This window comes from Thunnus maccoyii, chromosome 7 (genome assembly GCF_910596095.1).
Source record: "Thunnus maccoyii chromosome 7, fThuMac1.1, whole genome shotgun sequence".
In the NCBI taxonomy this organism is placed as follows: Eukaryota; Metazoa; Chordata; class Actinopteri; order Scombriformes; family Scombridae; genus Thunnus; species Thunnus maccoyii.
This window is the reverse complement of record NC_056539.1, coordinates 34691885-34708279: the sequence shown is the minus strand read 5'-3', so window position 1 is coordinate 34708279 and position 16395 is coordinate 34691885. Positions and strand designations below refer to the sequence as shown.

The window sequence follows — 16395 nt, the reverse complement described above, 5'->3', positions numbered from 1 at the left end:
GGAGGGGCCATTTGAGTTCACAGTTCTCTGTAAGCCCCGCCCCCCCCAGTCTGTCCTGCAGTGACCCCGGGGTCAAAGGTCACCATGGATTGGTCCCAGAGTCTAGAAGGAGGAGGAGCTTCTACATCGCCGCCGTGTCGATCTGAACGTACAACTGCCGGACCCCCGCCTGCAGAGAGACAACAGTACTGTAAACATACTCCAACTACTGCAACAGAATACTACTACTACAACTACTGCACCTACTACTGCAACAGAATACTACATCTGTAACAGAATACTATTACTACTACAAATAATACTGTTGAACTCCTGCCTGCAGAGAGACAACACGTTATTACTGCAAATATTACTACAACAATATACTACTACTGCAAATAATAAAAAAAAAACCCTGTGTGAAGGTGTGGTGTGTTCAGGTACCCGTGTGAAGGTGTGTTGTGTTCGGGTACCTGTGTGAAGGTGTGGTGCGTTCAGGTACCCGTGTGAAGGTGTGTTGCGCTCGGGTACCCGTGTGAAGGTGTGGTGCGTTCGGGTACCCGTGTGAAGATGTGGTGCGTTCGGGTACCCGTGTGAAGGTGTGTTGTGTTCGGGTACCTGTGTGAAGGTGTGGTGCGTTCGGGTACCCGTGTGAAGGTGTGGTGCGTTCGGGTACCGGTGTGAATGTGTGGTGTGTTCGTGTACCTGTGTGAAGATGTGGTGCGTTCAGGTACCTGTGTGAAGATGTGGTGTGTCTGGCTGAGGATCCAGCGGGTGTCGGCGTCGGGGGCGACCAGCAGCTTCAGGGTTCCGATGTAAACGTCAGTGCACAGGGTCCAGAAGTGCGGCTCCTGCAGGTTGTAAACTCCCTGCAGCTGCTGCACCTGAACACAACACGACCAGGAGTTAGACTGAACAACAACAAATAAAACCAGTCCTCCCATTCATTTGAATGATGGTAGTGCGTTTAGGCTGCGGGGGTCGGGGCGGCAGGGGCGTCACAGCGGCCTGCGGCGAGAACGTTGAACCAGAATCAACTTTTGGAGAAACGCAACCCGACATCACGCTGTGTTGGCCAATCACAGCTGGCGATCAGACTGATCAGAGCTGTACAACCCTGCCATGAGGGAGGACATTTCTCTTCGTTTGATAACGTTAAGAGTAAAGTTTGACTTTAATGGCGACTTCCTGAGTTTTTTCTGAATTTTAAAAAAGAGAGAGAGAGCAGCTGTGGGCGAGTGAGCTAGAGAGTGAATGAGGAGAGCGAGCTGTGGTAGCGAGAGAGCCGGTGAACGAGAGGAAGAAGACGCTATTTTCTGATTGTTTCACGGTGGTTACAAATAAACACGCCCACACCCCGCACCTCCGCCCAACACCTGGGCAGGTGTGTGTGTGGTGGGCGTGGCTTGTTCTCACCCTCTGGTAACACTCAGGGAGGGCGTGGTCCAGTGAAGGCGGCGTCCTCTGCATCAGGATCCCGATGGACTCTCGCAGTAATGGCACCACGCTGAGGGTCAGAGGTCACAGAGAGAGAGAAAGAGTTACTACTAACAGCTGAAATACATCAGGCAGGTTTTTACCTGCTACATCAGCTGCATCTTTGTTGCATGTGAATACTTTGGAAAATAAAGCATTTGCCACATAAACTATTAAAAATAAGACTTGTCTCCATGTGTACTGTAGATTTATTCTGTAATGTGCTTTCAGCTGTGAGTGATCTGATGCAGGTTATATTAACTGCTTCTGAATTAACTAGATGGTTTTAACTGCAGGATCATGGATACACATTGATTTATTTTATGTATTTTAATGTGCAATGAAAAACCCCAAAAGGATTCACTGCTGCGACGCATTTTTAAACAGATTGTACTCGTCTTTTTTTTTAGTTCTATGTAGTTTTTACGTGTTGGAGGGTTGCGTAGCTGCACATAGAGAGTAAAATAAAACAATAAAAAAAAAAAAGACCAGCTGTGTAAAAACAGATGAGCAGCGCGATGCGTCCGTGGTTGATTATGATGGATACGTTCTGCTGCATCTGTGCTATTTCGGCCATTAAACTACTAACTGCTGCTGCCAGACCTACTTGGTTCTAAATCTACTGTTTTCAGAGTTTCACCCTGCAGATCCTACTGACGAAATTCTAATGAAATTCTTAGAATTATGATGTTTTCTAAGAATTTTCTAATATTCTCCAAACGCTGAATGACAGTGAGTTAATGAAACACTACAGATCAGATCATGCGGGGATGTTTGTGGTCGATCTCATCAGAGATGCGCTCACAGCTCCAACCATCGCTATAACACCAGAAATGAAAGTGATCACAACGCTAAGATATTTGGAAACTGGAAAAATCTGGAATCTGCTGGCAGGGTCCACCACACCTCCTCAATGAGCTAAAAGTTTCTGTCCCTTCCTTGCTCAAAGTTGCTCTGAGAATGTTTCCAAATCACTCCTGGGCTCGGACTCCTTGCTAGAAACCTTTAGGCTGAGTTAAGGAGCGCTCAGAGTATTCTCTCAGTGTTTGTGAATTCAGCCCCTGATATTTAACTGGGGTTTGTACTGAGAGTTTCACCCCACAGCTCAGGAATCTACAGATATTTAACTGGAGTTTGGTCAGAGTTGTTCTCTGCAGTTCGGTTCAGGGTGACTGGCAGTTTCCAGCTGCAGTAACATGATGCTTGTGGTTGTGTGAAGGCCTCTCAACTGACCACAGCTCCGCTCGGCTCCTCGCTCTGCTGACTGTTTAAATCTGCAGCTGCGTTCCCTTCCAGCCTATCAAACCACATCAGCACACATCAACTCCATTCATCACTGGGGCTTCTGGGAAATCTGACCGCTGCATTTACATCCAGAGGACCGGCGGAGCCCAGGCTGGACTGCAGAACTATTTCCAGTTCCATGCCGGTGGTTTGGCAGGTCGGAGCCCATTAACTACTAATCGCACATTCTTTACATTAGTGGCGACTATTTTCCAAAGAATCCATCAGGTTCCAGGCAGACGCTGCGTCACCGCAGCTCGGTGGAAATCAGCTCACAGACCAAAACCCGATTGATCGTCAATCCATCAGTGTTCAGATAACTTAAGATTTTGGTCATTTATGTTCTCATCATGTGGTGATGCAGCTGAGAACAGTAAAGGTTCTCCTGATGGTGTGTTTGTGAACGTTCCAACAGTTTAGAGTTTGAGACGTAGGAAACAACAAATTCACTAGATCATCTTCTTTTCAGAGGTTCTAGTGACCAATGAGGAGGTTCTATGGGTGTTTAGGGGGTTCTAGTGGTCTGAAGAGGCTCTAGCCATCGTTTAGGAGGTTCTATGGGTCCTACCGGTGGTTCAACTAGCCATTAGGGGTTCCAGTGGTCTGTAAGTGGTCCTTCAGGGAGTTCCAGAGTTTATTTAAGAGGATCTAGTTATCCTCTGGGAGGATCAAGTGGTCCTTTAGGAGGTTCTAATCAGGTCCATTAGGAGTTCCTAGTGGTCAATGAGGACATTCAAGTGGTCATTGGACAGGTTCTACAATTCCTTTACAAGGTTCTAGGGGTCCTTCCGGAGGTTCTGCTAGTCATTAGTGGTTCTTGTGGTCTGTAAGGAGATAATAGTGGTCCTTTAGGAAGTTTTAATGGTCTTGTAAGAAGTTCTAGGGGTCACTGACACAAACACAACGATTCTTATTTACAGGTGATTATACACTAATAAAACATTTATGAATATTATATTCCATTTCTGCTTGATGCCACTAAATTTTACAAACTGCACGTTTAGACAGTTCTAGAGGTCATTTAGAAGGTTCTAGTGGTTAAGAGGTTCTAGTGGCCATTGAAGAAGTTCTAGTCATTGTTAAGGATGTTATAATCACTGAATAGTTTCTAGAGATCCTTCAGGAGGTTCTTGTGACCATTTACAATGTTCTGTGGTCCTTAAAGAGGTTCTAGTGGCCATTGAAGCTCTAGCCATTGTTAAGGAGGTTATAATCACTGAATAGTTTCTAGAGATCCTTTAGGAGGTTCTAGTAGTCAATGAAAATGTTCTAGTGGTCTTTTACAAGGTTCTAGCAGCCACTAAGGAGGTTCTAAGGGTCCTCCCAGAGGTTCTACTAGCCATTAGGGGCTCTAGTGGTCTGTAAGAAGATAAGAAGGGTCCTTTAGGAAGTGCTAGTGGTCTTTAGGAGGTTCTGGTCGTCCTTTAGGAGGATCTAGCAGTCACTGAAGAGGTTTATGTCCTCACAGAGAGGCAGATGATGATATTTAGCTCCTGTGGAACCTCACGGTTCTTCAGAAATTGAAAGCATGCTCTGAGTTTAAATACTGAAGGATCATTTGTCTGCAAATATTCAAAGAAAAGAAGAGAAACAAACGTCTGGAAGGAAATCCGTCTGATGGAGGTTTGAAACTACAGAACCAGATTTCAGACTTTCTCCAGCAAAGCACAACAGGAAGTGACCTCATACTATTGTTCACCTTCCTGTTTCAACTTCATTCCTGCTGCGCGCACGCACGCACGCACACACACACACACACACACACACACACACACACACACACACACACACACACACGTCTGCACAGCTATCCTTGTTAGGATATTGCACTGACTCTCATTCATTGATGGCAGCATAACCCAAAACCCCAAACCCTAAACCTAAACCAGGACCTCAGAAATGATGTTTTGCCTCATTAGGACCAGGCTTTGGTCCCATGAGGACTACTGGTCCTGACAAGCTTGGTGTTTATACCGGAACACACACACACACACACACACACACACACACACACAGCTGCAGTCCATTGTGTGTATAAAAGCTTTGGTCCTCCTGCAGTCTGTCATTACACAGAGAGACGAGCTGATTGGACAACAGCCGACGAAAAGGACGCCCACAACAAAGAGGCAGCTGGCTCCACCCCCTCCACACACACCCACACACACACACACACACACACACACACACACAGTGGTCTCAGCTGGCCACACGGCAGTGGCTGGTTAAAGCCCCGCCCACCCTGGTCTGCTATAGGCTGTAATTACAGCTGTCAGTCAACAGGGTGGAGACCAGCAGCAACACTGTACAGAGTTCGATTTATTCCTTAAACAACTTTAATGTTGAGAAACAAGTTTCTTTACTCTTTAAATTACAGTTACTACAGTTATTACTGCAACTACTGTTACTCCTGCAGCTACTATTATGGGATGGATATCTATAGAATATTATTGATACTACCACTGTTATCAATACTCCTTATTGGTCCGGTTCTTTATCGATACTCTTGCTTTTGATTACTGAAGATTTAGTTTCTTTTTTTAAACTAGTATTTAAAAAAATGAATAAATTCAGAAGATGATTAGAATTGATTTATATTTAAATATAATTAAATGTTTCTAGAGCAGTAACAGAAAAGTCACTATATAAACTCGGTAATATCTCACTGGAAACTAATCAATAACGTCAGTAAAATAAATAATATTTCTGACATGAAAATACTGGATGAAGTTTAGAGAGAAGACTGATAACAGCTGCATACACACAGCTTTGGTTTACCTTGTTTATAACACTTTGCTGTGGTGACGGCAGGAAAATATCACTTTCCTACATGTTTATGTCTGTTGTGACGAGCTGGTTTAATAAAGTCACAAAGGTTTTACTGCACTTACAGTAACACTTTTTAGTCGTCGTCAGACTGGAAACATCATCACACAAATGTAATCGCCCGACGCCGGCAGCTTCATCATCATTACAGGACGATTAAATACTGATAGCAGCACCGTTCGTCCAGGAGCTGATCAATATCTCACTGCTGACCAGTCAGGAACTGGTTCCAATTTAGTACTGGGTCTTGATACCCATCCTTCACTACTACAACTAACACTATGTTACTACCACAGTTAAAACAGTACAGTTCCTCATGGCTACCGTTACTCCTACAGTCTCTACGACCTTCCTCCTTACAGAGTCACTGAAGTAAAGAATCCGACTGTTGTTGTGTTTGTGTTCTTCTGCCGGTTGTATTTTTATACCAGAGTCACTTCTGAGCAGCCAATCATCTCTGACCGAGTTAATTTAAACTGTCACATGACATAAAGACGCTCTAACCTGCACTTAACTGACTTTCATGTTAGAAAAACAAACTTTATTGAAGCTGTGTGTGTGTTTACGATGAACCACAGACTCCACGTGTTTTTATGGCTGCACTGTGTCATCAGAGGGAAATCTATAAAACATCTAAAATAACTCAGTGAGCATCTCTTCAGTCTCACAGACAGTCAGATGGAACTGAGACACACTCAACTGTTTCTGACAGTTTCAAGTGTGACGTTTTACTTTGACAGAGTGGTGTGTGTGTGTGTGTAGTGTTTGTGTGTAGTGTGTGTGTGTGTGTGTGTGTGTGTGTGTGTGTAGTGTTTGTGTGTGTGTGTGTGCATGCGTGTGTGTCACCTGACTCCGATGAGGAGGGCGATCAGCATGGAGCAGATGGGGTCGGCGATCATGAGGTCGTATTTCTGCATCAGCAGAGCGGAGATGATGACGCCGATGCTGCCGAGTGTGTCAGCGATGATGTGCAGCAGGACGCCTGCAACACACACACACACACACACACAAATAAAAACAAACACATCAGACTGTTGACTACGAGTCTGTCGTTGCTTTTCATGTGCAGCAAATTTGAGAAACAGGAAAATCAATTAACTTCTTTGTCGTTAAAAAACATTTTGTTGATCTGTGAGCTCAGAGCAGCAGCTGGATGCTGCAGTTATCTCACAGTTCATCCTCATGTTTGTGATAATGATGTTAGTTTTAAGTGAATTGTTGGTGCTTCATCACCATCAGCAGCACTTTACTAAACTTCAGCTTGTAGAGAGAAGAAGTGAAGCAGTGATGTTGGTCAGTGACCTTCATCACCTCCAGGTAGCTTCACTCTCACTGATTCAGAGGACAAAGAGCAGCAGTCAGAGTCTGCAGGAACATCTTCCTGTTTATTTAGTCAAATCATCAGATTCTCAAAGACTCACAGCTGTAGAAACAAACATTAGTAACCTGAAGACAACTTTTATATCAAATAAAAAAAACAGCTTGTTTAAAGCTTCAGGAGTGATTTTATGATACAAAAAGAACATTTAATCTTTCAGTTTATCTAAAAAAAAACTTTAAATCCCCAAATAAGGAGATGCGTTATTCTGATTGGACAGTGAAGTCTGCTGCTGGTTGGATAGCAGGCTGTGATGCAGTGTGAGCGCCCCCCGGTGGTCATTCCTCCTCTCTGCTCCGTAAACACAGAGGTCACAACAGCTGGCAGATTAATCACTTTCATCTCCACGGAAGTGTTTTATCAGTTTTATGAGTTGATAACAGCTAAACATGTCAAAGTCCTTCTTCTGGATACATGATCTGTTCTAAAGTTTAATTAATAATCAGTCGTCACACTCACAGGATCACCTGCCAGTTTTAAGACGGCGTGAAGACTCTGCTTCACATTTTCTGTCTAAACTCTCAAAAGAAATAATTCAGAATACAGAATATGGTTTGTCTTTCATTGTTGTGTAGACTAACACATCACTGTGTGCACAAATATAGACAGATCTTTTGTATTTGTCATGTAACTATGTGAGTTTTTATTTCTAACTTCAGACCAAACCCCCGTTTGTTTGTGTTCTTTTCTTAACATCCATTTAAAATCTAAATTGAAGCTTCATTTTGTTAAGAAACTCAAAGTTTTCAGAAAAAACAAAAACAAAATAATGAATCATCACAAATCCTGAAGATGTGAAAACAAGTTATGAGTGATGCTGGAGATGATGTGAATGTGTTCTGCTGTTCTCACCCTGCAGGATCTGTTTACTGGCACCTTTCCCCGGCGTGTGCTGCAGCTCGTCTGCAAGAAAAACACACGACAGAAGATTCAACACGTCTCTGCAGCGAATCGTTTAACCAACATTAGACAAAGAGTGCTGATATTTCAAAAAAGAGGAACGTGACGAAGACTTGTTTCCTGTTCTGAGTCCGTTAATCGTCTCTCTGGACGGACGCTCACCGTGACAGTGCGGCTCCTCGTGGCTGTGTCCGTGTCCTCCATGACTGTGTCCATGACCGTCGTGACTGTGTCCGTGTCCTCCGTGTCCGTGTCCGTGTTTCTGGTGGCCGTGTCCTCCGTGACTGTGTCCGTGATTCAGACTGCCGTTAAACAGAGAGTGACTGTGTCCGTGACCTGAGGACACAGACAGAGAGCTTGGAGACCCGAGGTTCTACACAGCTGTAGTGAGGTTCTACACAGCTGCAGTGAGGTTCTACACAGCTGTAGTGAGGTTCTACACAGCTGTAGTGAGGTTCTAAACAGCTGTAGTGAGGTTCTACACAGCTGTAGTGAGGTTCTACACAGTGAGGTTCTACACAGCTGTAGTGAGGTTCTACACAGCTGTAGTGAGGTTCTACACAGTGAGGTTCTACACAGTGAGGTTCTACACAGCTGTAGTGAGGTTCTACACAGCTGCAGTGAGGTTCTACACAGTGAGGTTCTACACAGCTGTAGTGAGGTTCTACACAGTGAGGTTCTACACAGCTGTAGTGAGGTTCTACACAGCTGTAGTGAGGTTCCACACAGTGAGGTTCTACACAGTGAGGTTCTACACAGCTGTAGTGAGGTTCTACACAGCTGCAGTGAGGTTCTACACAGTGAGGTTCTACACAGCTGTAGTGAGGTTCTACACAGTGAGGTTCTACACAGCTGTAGTGAGGTTCTACACAGTGAGGTTCTACACAGCTGTAGTGAGGTTCTACACAGCTGCAGTGAGGTTCCACACAGTGAGGTTCTACACAGCTGTAGTGAGGTTCTACACAGTGAGGTTCTACACAGCTGTAGTGAGGTTCTACACAGCTGTAGTGAGGTTCTAAACAGCTGTAGTGAGGTTCTACACAGCTGCAGTGAGGTTCTACACAGTGAGGTTCTACACAGCTGTAGTGAGGTTCTACACAGCTGCAGTGAGGTTCTACACAGCTGTAGTGAGGTTCTACACAGTGAGGTTCTACACAGCTGTAGTGAGGTTCTACACAGTGAGGTTCTACACAGCTGTAGTGAGGTTCTACACAGTGAGGTTCTACACAGTGAGGTTCTACACAGCTGCAGTGAGGTTCTACACAGCTGCAGTGAGGTTCTACACAGTGAGGTTCTACACAGCTGTAGTGAGGTTCTACACAGCTGCAGTGAGGTTCTACACAGCTGCAGTGAGGTTCTACACAGCTGTAGTGAGGTTCTACACAGCTGTAGTGAGGTTCTACACAGCTGCAGTGAGGTTCTACACAGTGAGGTTCTAAACAGCTGTAGTGAGGTTCTACACAGCTGTAGTGAGGTTCTAAACAGCTGTAGTGAGGTTCTACACAGCTGCAGTGAGGTTCTACACAGTGAGGTTCTACACAGCTGTAGTGAGGTTCTACACAGCTGCAGTGAGGTTCTACACAGCTGTAGTGAGGTTCTACACAGTGAGGTTCTACACAGCTGTAGTGAGGTTCTACACAGTGAGGTTCTACACAGCTGTAGTGAGGTTCTACACAGTGAGGTTCTACACAGTGAGGTTCTACACAGCTGCAGTGAGGTTCTACACAGCTGCAGTGAGGTTCTACACAGCTGTAGTGAGGTTCTACACAGCTGCAGTGAGGTTCTACACAGCTGCAGTGAGGTTCTACACAGCTGTAGTGAGGTTCTACACAGCTGCAGTGAGGTTCTACACAGTGAGGTTCTAAACAGCTGTAGTGAGGTTCTACACAGTGAGGTTCTACACAGTGAGGTTCTACACAGCTGCAGTGAGGTTCTACACAGTGAGGTTCTACACAGCTGCAGTGAGGTTCTACACAGCTGCAGTGAGGTTCTACACAGCTGTAGTGAGGTTCTACACAGCTGCAGTGAGGTTCTACACAGTGAGGTTCTACACAGCTGTAGTGAGGTTCTACACAGCTGTAGTGAGGTTCTACACAGTGAGGTTCTAAACAGCTGTAGTGAGGTTCTACATGTTCTAGGTAGTACCTTCCTCTCCATGTGAGTGTCCGTGGCCTCCATGCTGGAAAACGAAGATCCCGACCAGATTAACCAGCAGTCCGGCAACAGAGACAGGAAGCAGCCGCTCATGGTGAACATCAGGAGGCTCCAGAGCTCTCTGAGAAACAGACAGGTGTATACAGACAGACAGGTGAATACAGACAGACAGGTGTATACAGACAGACAGGTGAATACAGACAGACAGGTGTATACAGACAGACAGGTGAATACAGACAGACAGGTGAATACAGACAGACAGGTGAATACAGACAGACAGGTGAATACAGACAGACAGATGGTAGACAGGAACATTTTCTCAGCTCTATCAGTCAGTGTGTGTGTTTGCATACTTGTACGTGTATCTTAGTGAGTTTTACACCATGGTACTGAGGACACGTCCTCACTACAACTGTCTGAGGGTTCAGTTCAGTTGTTTTAGGGTTCAGGTTGGAATCAGGTTTAGGTTCAGGTAAGTGTTGGAGTTAGACCTTTAGCTGTGACAGTTTGGGTTGGGTTTAGACCTTTAGCTGTCATGGTTTGGGTTGGGGTTAGACCTTTAGCTGTGACGGTTTGGGTTGTGGTTAGACCTTTATCTGCCATGGTTTGGGTTGTGGTTAGACCTTTATCTGCCATGGTTTGGGTTGTGGTTAGACCTTTATCTGCCATGGTTTGGGTTGTGGTTAGACCTTTATCTGCCATGGTTTGGGTTGGGGTTAGACCTTTATCTGCCATGGTTTGGGTTGTGGTTAGACCTTTATCTGTGATGGTTTGGGTTGTGGTTAGACCTTTAGCTGTGATGGTTTGGGTTGTGGTTAGACCTTTAGCTGTAACGGTTTGGGTTGTGGTTAGACCTTTAGCTGTGATGGTTTGGGTTGGGTTTAGACCTTTAGCTGTGATGGTTTGGGTTGGGTTTAGACCTTTATCTGTGATGGTTTGGGTTGTGGTTAGACCTTTATCTGTGATGGTTTGGGTTGTGGTTAGACCTTTAGCTGTGATGGTTTGGGTTGGGTTTAGACCTTTAGCTGTGATGGTTTGGTTGGAGTTTGTTACCTCGACTCCTTCAGAGAAGATGAAGAATGCTGTGAAGATGAGGAAGAGTCCGTTGACGAAGCCCGCCAGAACCTCTGCTCGAACATAACTGAAACACACCAGAGACACAGACTGAAAACCTGCAGCAGAAATACTCAACACACACATGAATAAACACACACACACATGTCTGAGCTGAAGACAGGACTTCTGACTCTGAGCAGACTGTCATTAAAACTAAATCAGTTATTTACTTATTATTTTAAAAACACACATATGTTTAGGTTTACAATTTTTAACTAATTTGTTTGTTATATTGTTCATGATACATATTGATATTAGAAAATACCCTCATTAATACTGAGATAATGATTAAAACATTTAAACCAAACTGTCAGTAGTGACGATGTTCTGTTTGTTCATCTGCTTTTGCTTTCTGGATATTTTTAATGCTAATTTTCTCCAAACAAAAATCCCATTTGGGGCCAGTTGCATAAACTCAGTTTAAGACTAGTTCTGGTCTTAGATAGTCAGGTTAGACTAGTCTAATTAAGCCTGTCTGTTGCATAAATATTAAGGCTCACTGAAGCCCCACCAAATAGTGATTTTTCCCTCTAAACTTCTCACATGCTTTCATTTCAATAAATGTTCAAATGATCCAATATTTCAGCAAAAATCAAAGATTAGAGAAAAAGTCCAAAAACTGAAAACAGATTTGTGTATCAGAACTTTGTTTTTTCTTCTTTCCTCTCCCATTAATCATCTCACCACCCCTCAGATTTATCTGCTGACCCTTTGGAGGGGCCCGACCCCTAGGTTGGGAACCACTGGACTAAACTAGCTAACTGTATATAAAGTAGTGTAAACTAGCTCCACCTCCAGCAGCTACAACAGTAACATACTGCTCTAACACTGATGCTTCACTATTAATAATCTAATGATGTCATATATAATAATATATCAGTCAGAGGGACCAAACCACTACTTTTACTGCAATACTTTAACTACATCAAGCTCATAATACTTATGTACTTTTACTGCAATACTTTAACTACATCAAGCTCATAATACTTATGTAGTTTTACTGTAGGAGGATTTTTCATGCAGGGCTTTTACTTGTAATGGAGTATTTTTACTTTGCTGTATTGGTACTTTTGCTGCAGTAAAGTATCTGAGTACTTCTTCCATCACTAGTTCTCAGACTGAACACACTGAGGTTCCTCAGAAACGTTTGTCTTACACCTGGTGGATCATCAGTCTCACCCGTAGGAGAAGCTATCGTTGGATCTCCACCTGGAGATGACGGAGGCTGCCAGACCTGCCAGCAGGGCGGTGCAGTCAAAGAACATGTGGAAGGAGTCTGAGATCAGACCTAAACTGAACACAACAAACACAGATATGCATCATAAGAACAGAAATTCACTTCTTCTTCTTCTTCTTCTTTTAAAACATTTGGAGAATTAACAGAACGTGATGCTGTTATTAGTCTTTGGAGTCGTTTCTAAACAAACTAACGAGACCAAACTCTTCATGATGAAGGAACATGTGACCCAGTGCAGCGGTGAGACTCACTGACGGGTTTTTAATCAGATATATCAGCTTTGATACACACACAATACTTGTTAGAAGATCAGTTCATTGTTGGTTTGAATTGATTTATTTTTAAAGGGATCAGTTAAATAAGCAACTGTATTGTTTTAATCTGATGGAGACAGTGTTTCTCCTGCTGTCAGCAGCTGGAGGTGAAGATTTGTTTGTCCTCAGTCTGATAAAGTTAAACTGGTTCATGACGTCAGCAGCTGAATTCATCACAGATCTCAATAAAACCCTGAATATCAGTGAAAATATTACTGTTTAAAAGGACCAGTTCCCAGTGTTCCCAGTGTTCCCAGTGTGTTAAACCAGCAGTCAGGTGTCTGTAATCATTCCTCCTGTTCATACTGGATATTAAAAGATCCTTCAAATGTGCTTTCAATGGAAGTGATGGAGGATAAAATCCACAGTGTGTCCACACAGTCATTTAAAAGTGTGTGTGAAGCTTCTATTCAGCTTCATCAGTCTGAGTTAGTCATATCAAGTGGATATCTGACACATTTACAGTCTTTTTAGCATCAAATTCCCTCTTTGTGTTTTCTCAGACAGTGTTTCCCTGTTGAGCTGCAGGTGGAAGTATAGTAACAAAAAGAGGAACTTTGGCTCTAAAAAGACTGTAACGTTGAAAGATATCTACTTGATTTGACTCATTTGGACGCTGAAGCTTCATATTAGCTTCAGACTGTGGATTTTGTCCTCCATCACTTCCATTGTAAGGTCATTATGAAGGGATCTTCTAATGGTCAGTATGAACAGGAGGAATGATTACAGACAGATAAACAGCTTTAATGTTCATTTAACTGACTGTTGGTTTAATGACACACTTAGAAACTTATACTTTATAACTCTGTAATTACTAAATGGAGGCTGCCTGAGCTTTCAGTTTATCTCTCACACACACACCAGCTCATGGTCACTTTTGGGGACATTACATAGACTTTATATTACTTCCTGGAGACTTTTCCTAATCTTAATCTGAGCCAACTTCCCCTGACCCAAAAATCAGCTTTTTCCCAAGTGAGGACACGACTCTTGTCTTCAGTTGGACAAACTGTCCTCAATTAAGTGGTCCTCAGTCTGAAATTTGTCCCCAAAAGTAGCCTATGACAGACCACGCACACACACACACACACACACACACACACACACACACACACACACACACACACACACACACACACACACACACACAAACACATACGTGGCACATCCTGGCAGAACAAACAGACAGCGGCTGGATGCTAACTGTGTTAGCTACCTGTTACTCCAGATGCCGTAGGTCAGCTCCACGAAGGCGAAGGACAGATTGAGGCAGAGGAAGAAGAACAGATTCCTGGAGGTTTTATCAGCGAGGATCGACCTGAAAACACAGAACCACAAACCTCCATCACAGCCCTCAGAGGCAGCGAGAAACCCGTGAAAACCCCGAGAAAAGCCCGGGTTATCCACACCTGCCGGCCGCCTTCACACGCAGCACACCGGCAGTCACCTTGTTACCCCGCTGACACAAACATCAGCAGCTTAATGAAGACGCAGCTGACAGCCGCACAGCTTTGCTCGGGCTAGCCGGTTAGCATGTGGCTAGCAGCTTGGTGTCAGCTGATTGAGAGTTAGCTCCGTTAGCAGCGGTTAGCTGTTAGCAGCAGGTGAGTTTACCTGAACCATCCCGAGAGCTTCACCAGCAGGTTGAACTTGGCAGGTTTGTACTCGTCGTCTTTTACTGATAAAGGTAACATTTTCACACCTGAACACACACACACACACACACACTCACTCCGGGTTGACTTAGCTGTGGTATGCTAACTGTCAACTTCCGCTGGTGTCACAATAAAGGCTTCCACTAAACTCTGACTCATAATACTGATACTACTTCCGGTACTACAGTTACTGTGTCTAATACTAGTGTTTATCAAACTGTTTCCTGTTTCTCCAACTTTTACAAGACTCTTTATTTCATGACAGTAAATGTATAAAATGAAGGAAATCTGCAATACAATTAAAGATCAAAGCTCATAAAGTCATTTCATTCTCACCACAATACTGCAGATACATTTACTGTCCAGATAGTTCAGCAGATAAAGATCTTCCTCTTGATGTCTACACTCATAAAGGATCAACCTTTAGGCTGCAAAATAATGAGACAGAATACGATGAAACATGAGCGCCAGTGGAAAAGTACACTCACTATCAAATCAATCCAAGACCACCTTTTTATTTTATTTCTCTCTTTTTTTTTGGATTAATTGAATAATTACAGTATGAACACTTGTGCTGAGAGATGGAAGCTCAGTGAGACCTGAAGGACAGTAATAATGTTATAATAATAATAATAATAATAATAATAATAATAATATGACTGTAAGGGCTGGTTCAGGTCTGTAAGTTGGTTTCGGGGGTTTGAGATGATTGGACTCATTTGTTTGTTAATTAACTGTCAGAATTCTGTATTTTCTGTTTTTCTGTTTGTATTTTTGTGAATCAATAAAAAAGACATGGCACCTTTATCTGCTGCTGTCTGTTTCTAATATTAGTAATTATAAAACTACACAACTCCTTAAACATGTATTTACTTGTTTATGTACATGTGTTTATTTATTTCTTACTTTAATTAGGCTATTTAGTATTAAAGTATAATTTTTATTATATTACCGGCAGTCATGTTAGTCAGGTGTATTGTAATGAACTGTGACAGCTGTTTGAACCTCTGTATACATAAAAATAAAAACATGAAAAAAACAAAACAGTTTCCGCTCATTTATAGTTTGTGTATGGAAGACAGATGCTGCCAAAACAACAAACAAACAAAGACAAAAATAAAAAATAGTAATGATAAGTCAAAAAGTCCAAAGTTTGACTTCTTAAATTGAAAGTGTGACACTGAAGTTAATATAGTTTTGTATTATTATCTGATGATTGTGATCTACCAGCGGTCACGGCTAACATCACTGCTGCCACTTGCTGTTTCCCTGAATGCTGCCGTTCATCATCAGGCTGAAGAAGAAAGAACAACAAATATTTCTGCAGTAATAAAGAACTAGAACCTGGAGAACAGCTGATGTAGAGAAAGGATGTGATGCAGGATGAGTAACACAGAGGTTTACTCAGGTTTATCAGGTACTTTACATGTCAGAGGGAAATATTATATTTTTTACTACGTCACTACGTATATTTGACAGCTGGAGTTACTTTGTAAATTGTGATTTTACATGCAAAACATATGATGAGCTGAGCTTATAAAATATGGATCAAACAACCCAACAGGATGTAAAATAGTTTAAAAATGTTCATATATGGATACATCAGCACTAATAATCTGTTGCTATGATATATAATACTGTGCATTGTATAGTAATAGTAATAAGAACTTTATTAAAGAGTTTTAACATTGTCACAGTTTAAATGTTTCCCAGTTTGAGTCGATACAGCAGCAACAACATCAGGTTCACTCCAGTAATCTGTTACTGGGAACCAGTTTAACACACAACAAGCTTCAGCTACAAACCTTTTGTTTCCTGTATGAAACGATGTGCAGACGACATTCAACAGATACACAAGTTATTAATGATTAATAAACTGCGACATGTCAGTTTAAAAAGAGCAGATTATAACAAGCTTTAGTTTTCATGTTTTCATGATTTACAGTGTTTATACGGTGAAAGTCAGTTATGAAAGGAGGAAGTTGTGGTGGTTTGCAGTGAGCAGCAGGGGGCGTCGCAGCTCTGTGTGACTCAGACTCTGTTTGCTGTTTCATCACAGAGGACAAAGTTTAGTCAAAC

The 16395-nt window shown here is 42.8% G+C and overlaps 1 protein-coding gene across 2 annotated transcripts in view; it reads right to left on the bottom strand.

The window, feature by feature from the left end:
* Nucleotides 1–14500, bottom strand: part of slc30a7 (solute carrier family 30 member 7) — a 14839-nt gene extending 339 nt beyond the window's left edge. Inside the window, exons 1-11 of one of the 2 annotated variants that reach the window (XM_042417509.1) lie at nt 14276–14500; nt 13878–13979; nt 12290–12403; nt 11048–11135; nt 9986–10115; nt 8003–8176; nt 7793–7843; nt 6409–6544; nt 1396–1486; nt 714–863; nt 1–169 (exon numbers count right to left, since the gene is read on the bottom strand). The exon at nt 1–169 is cut by the window's left edge and continues 339 nt beyond it. In XM_042417509.1, coding sequence (XP_042273443.1) covers nt 122–169; nt 714–863; nt 1396–1486; nt 6409–6544; nt 7793–7843; nt 8003–8176; nt 9986–10115; nt 11048–11135; nt 12290–12403; nt 13878–13979; nt 14276–14355 — 1164 coding nt within the window. In that variant the 5' untranslated portion in view covers nt 14356–14500 and the 3' untranslated portion in view covers nt 1–121. Of the gene's footprint in view, nt 170–713; nt 864–1395; nt 1487–6408; nt 6545–7792; nt 7844–8002; nt 8177–9985; nt 10116–11047; nt 11136–12289; nt 12404–13877; nt 13980–14070; nt 14211–14275 lie in introns of those variants that run through there. The other variant, XM_042417510.1, reaches the window with a different exon arrangement.
* Nucleotides 14501–16395: the final 1895 nt, after the last annotated feature.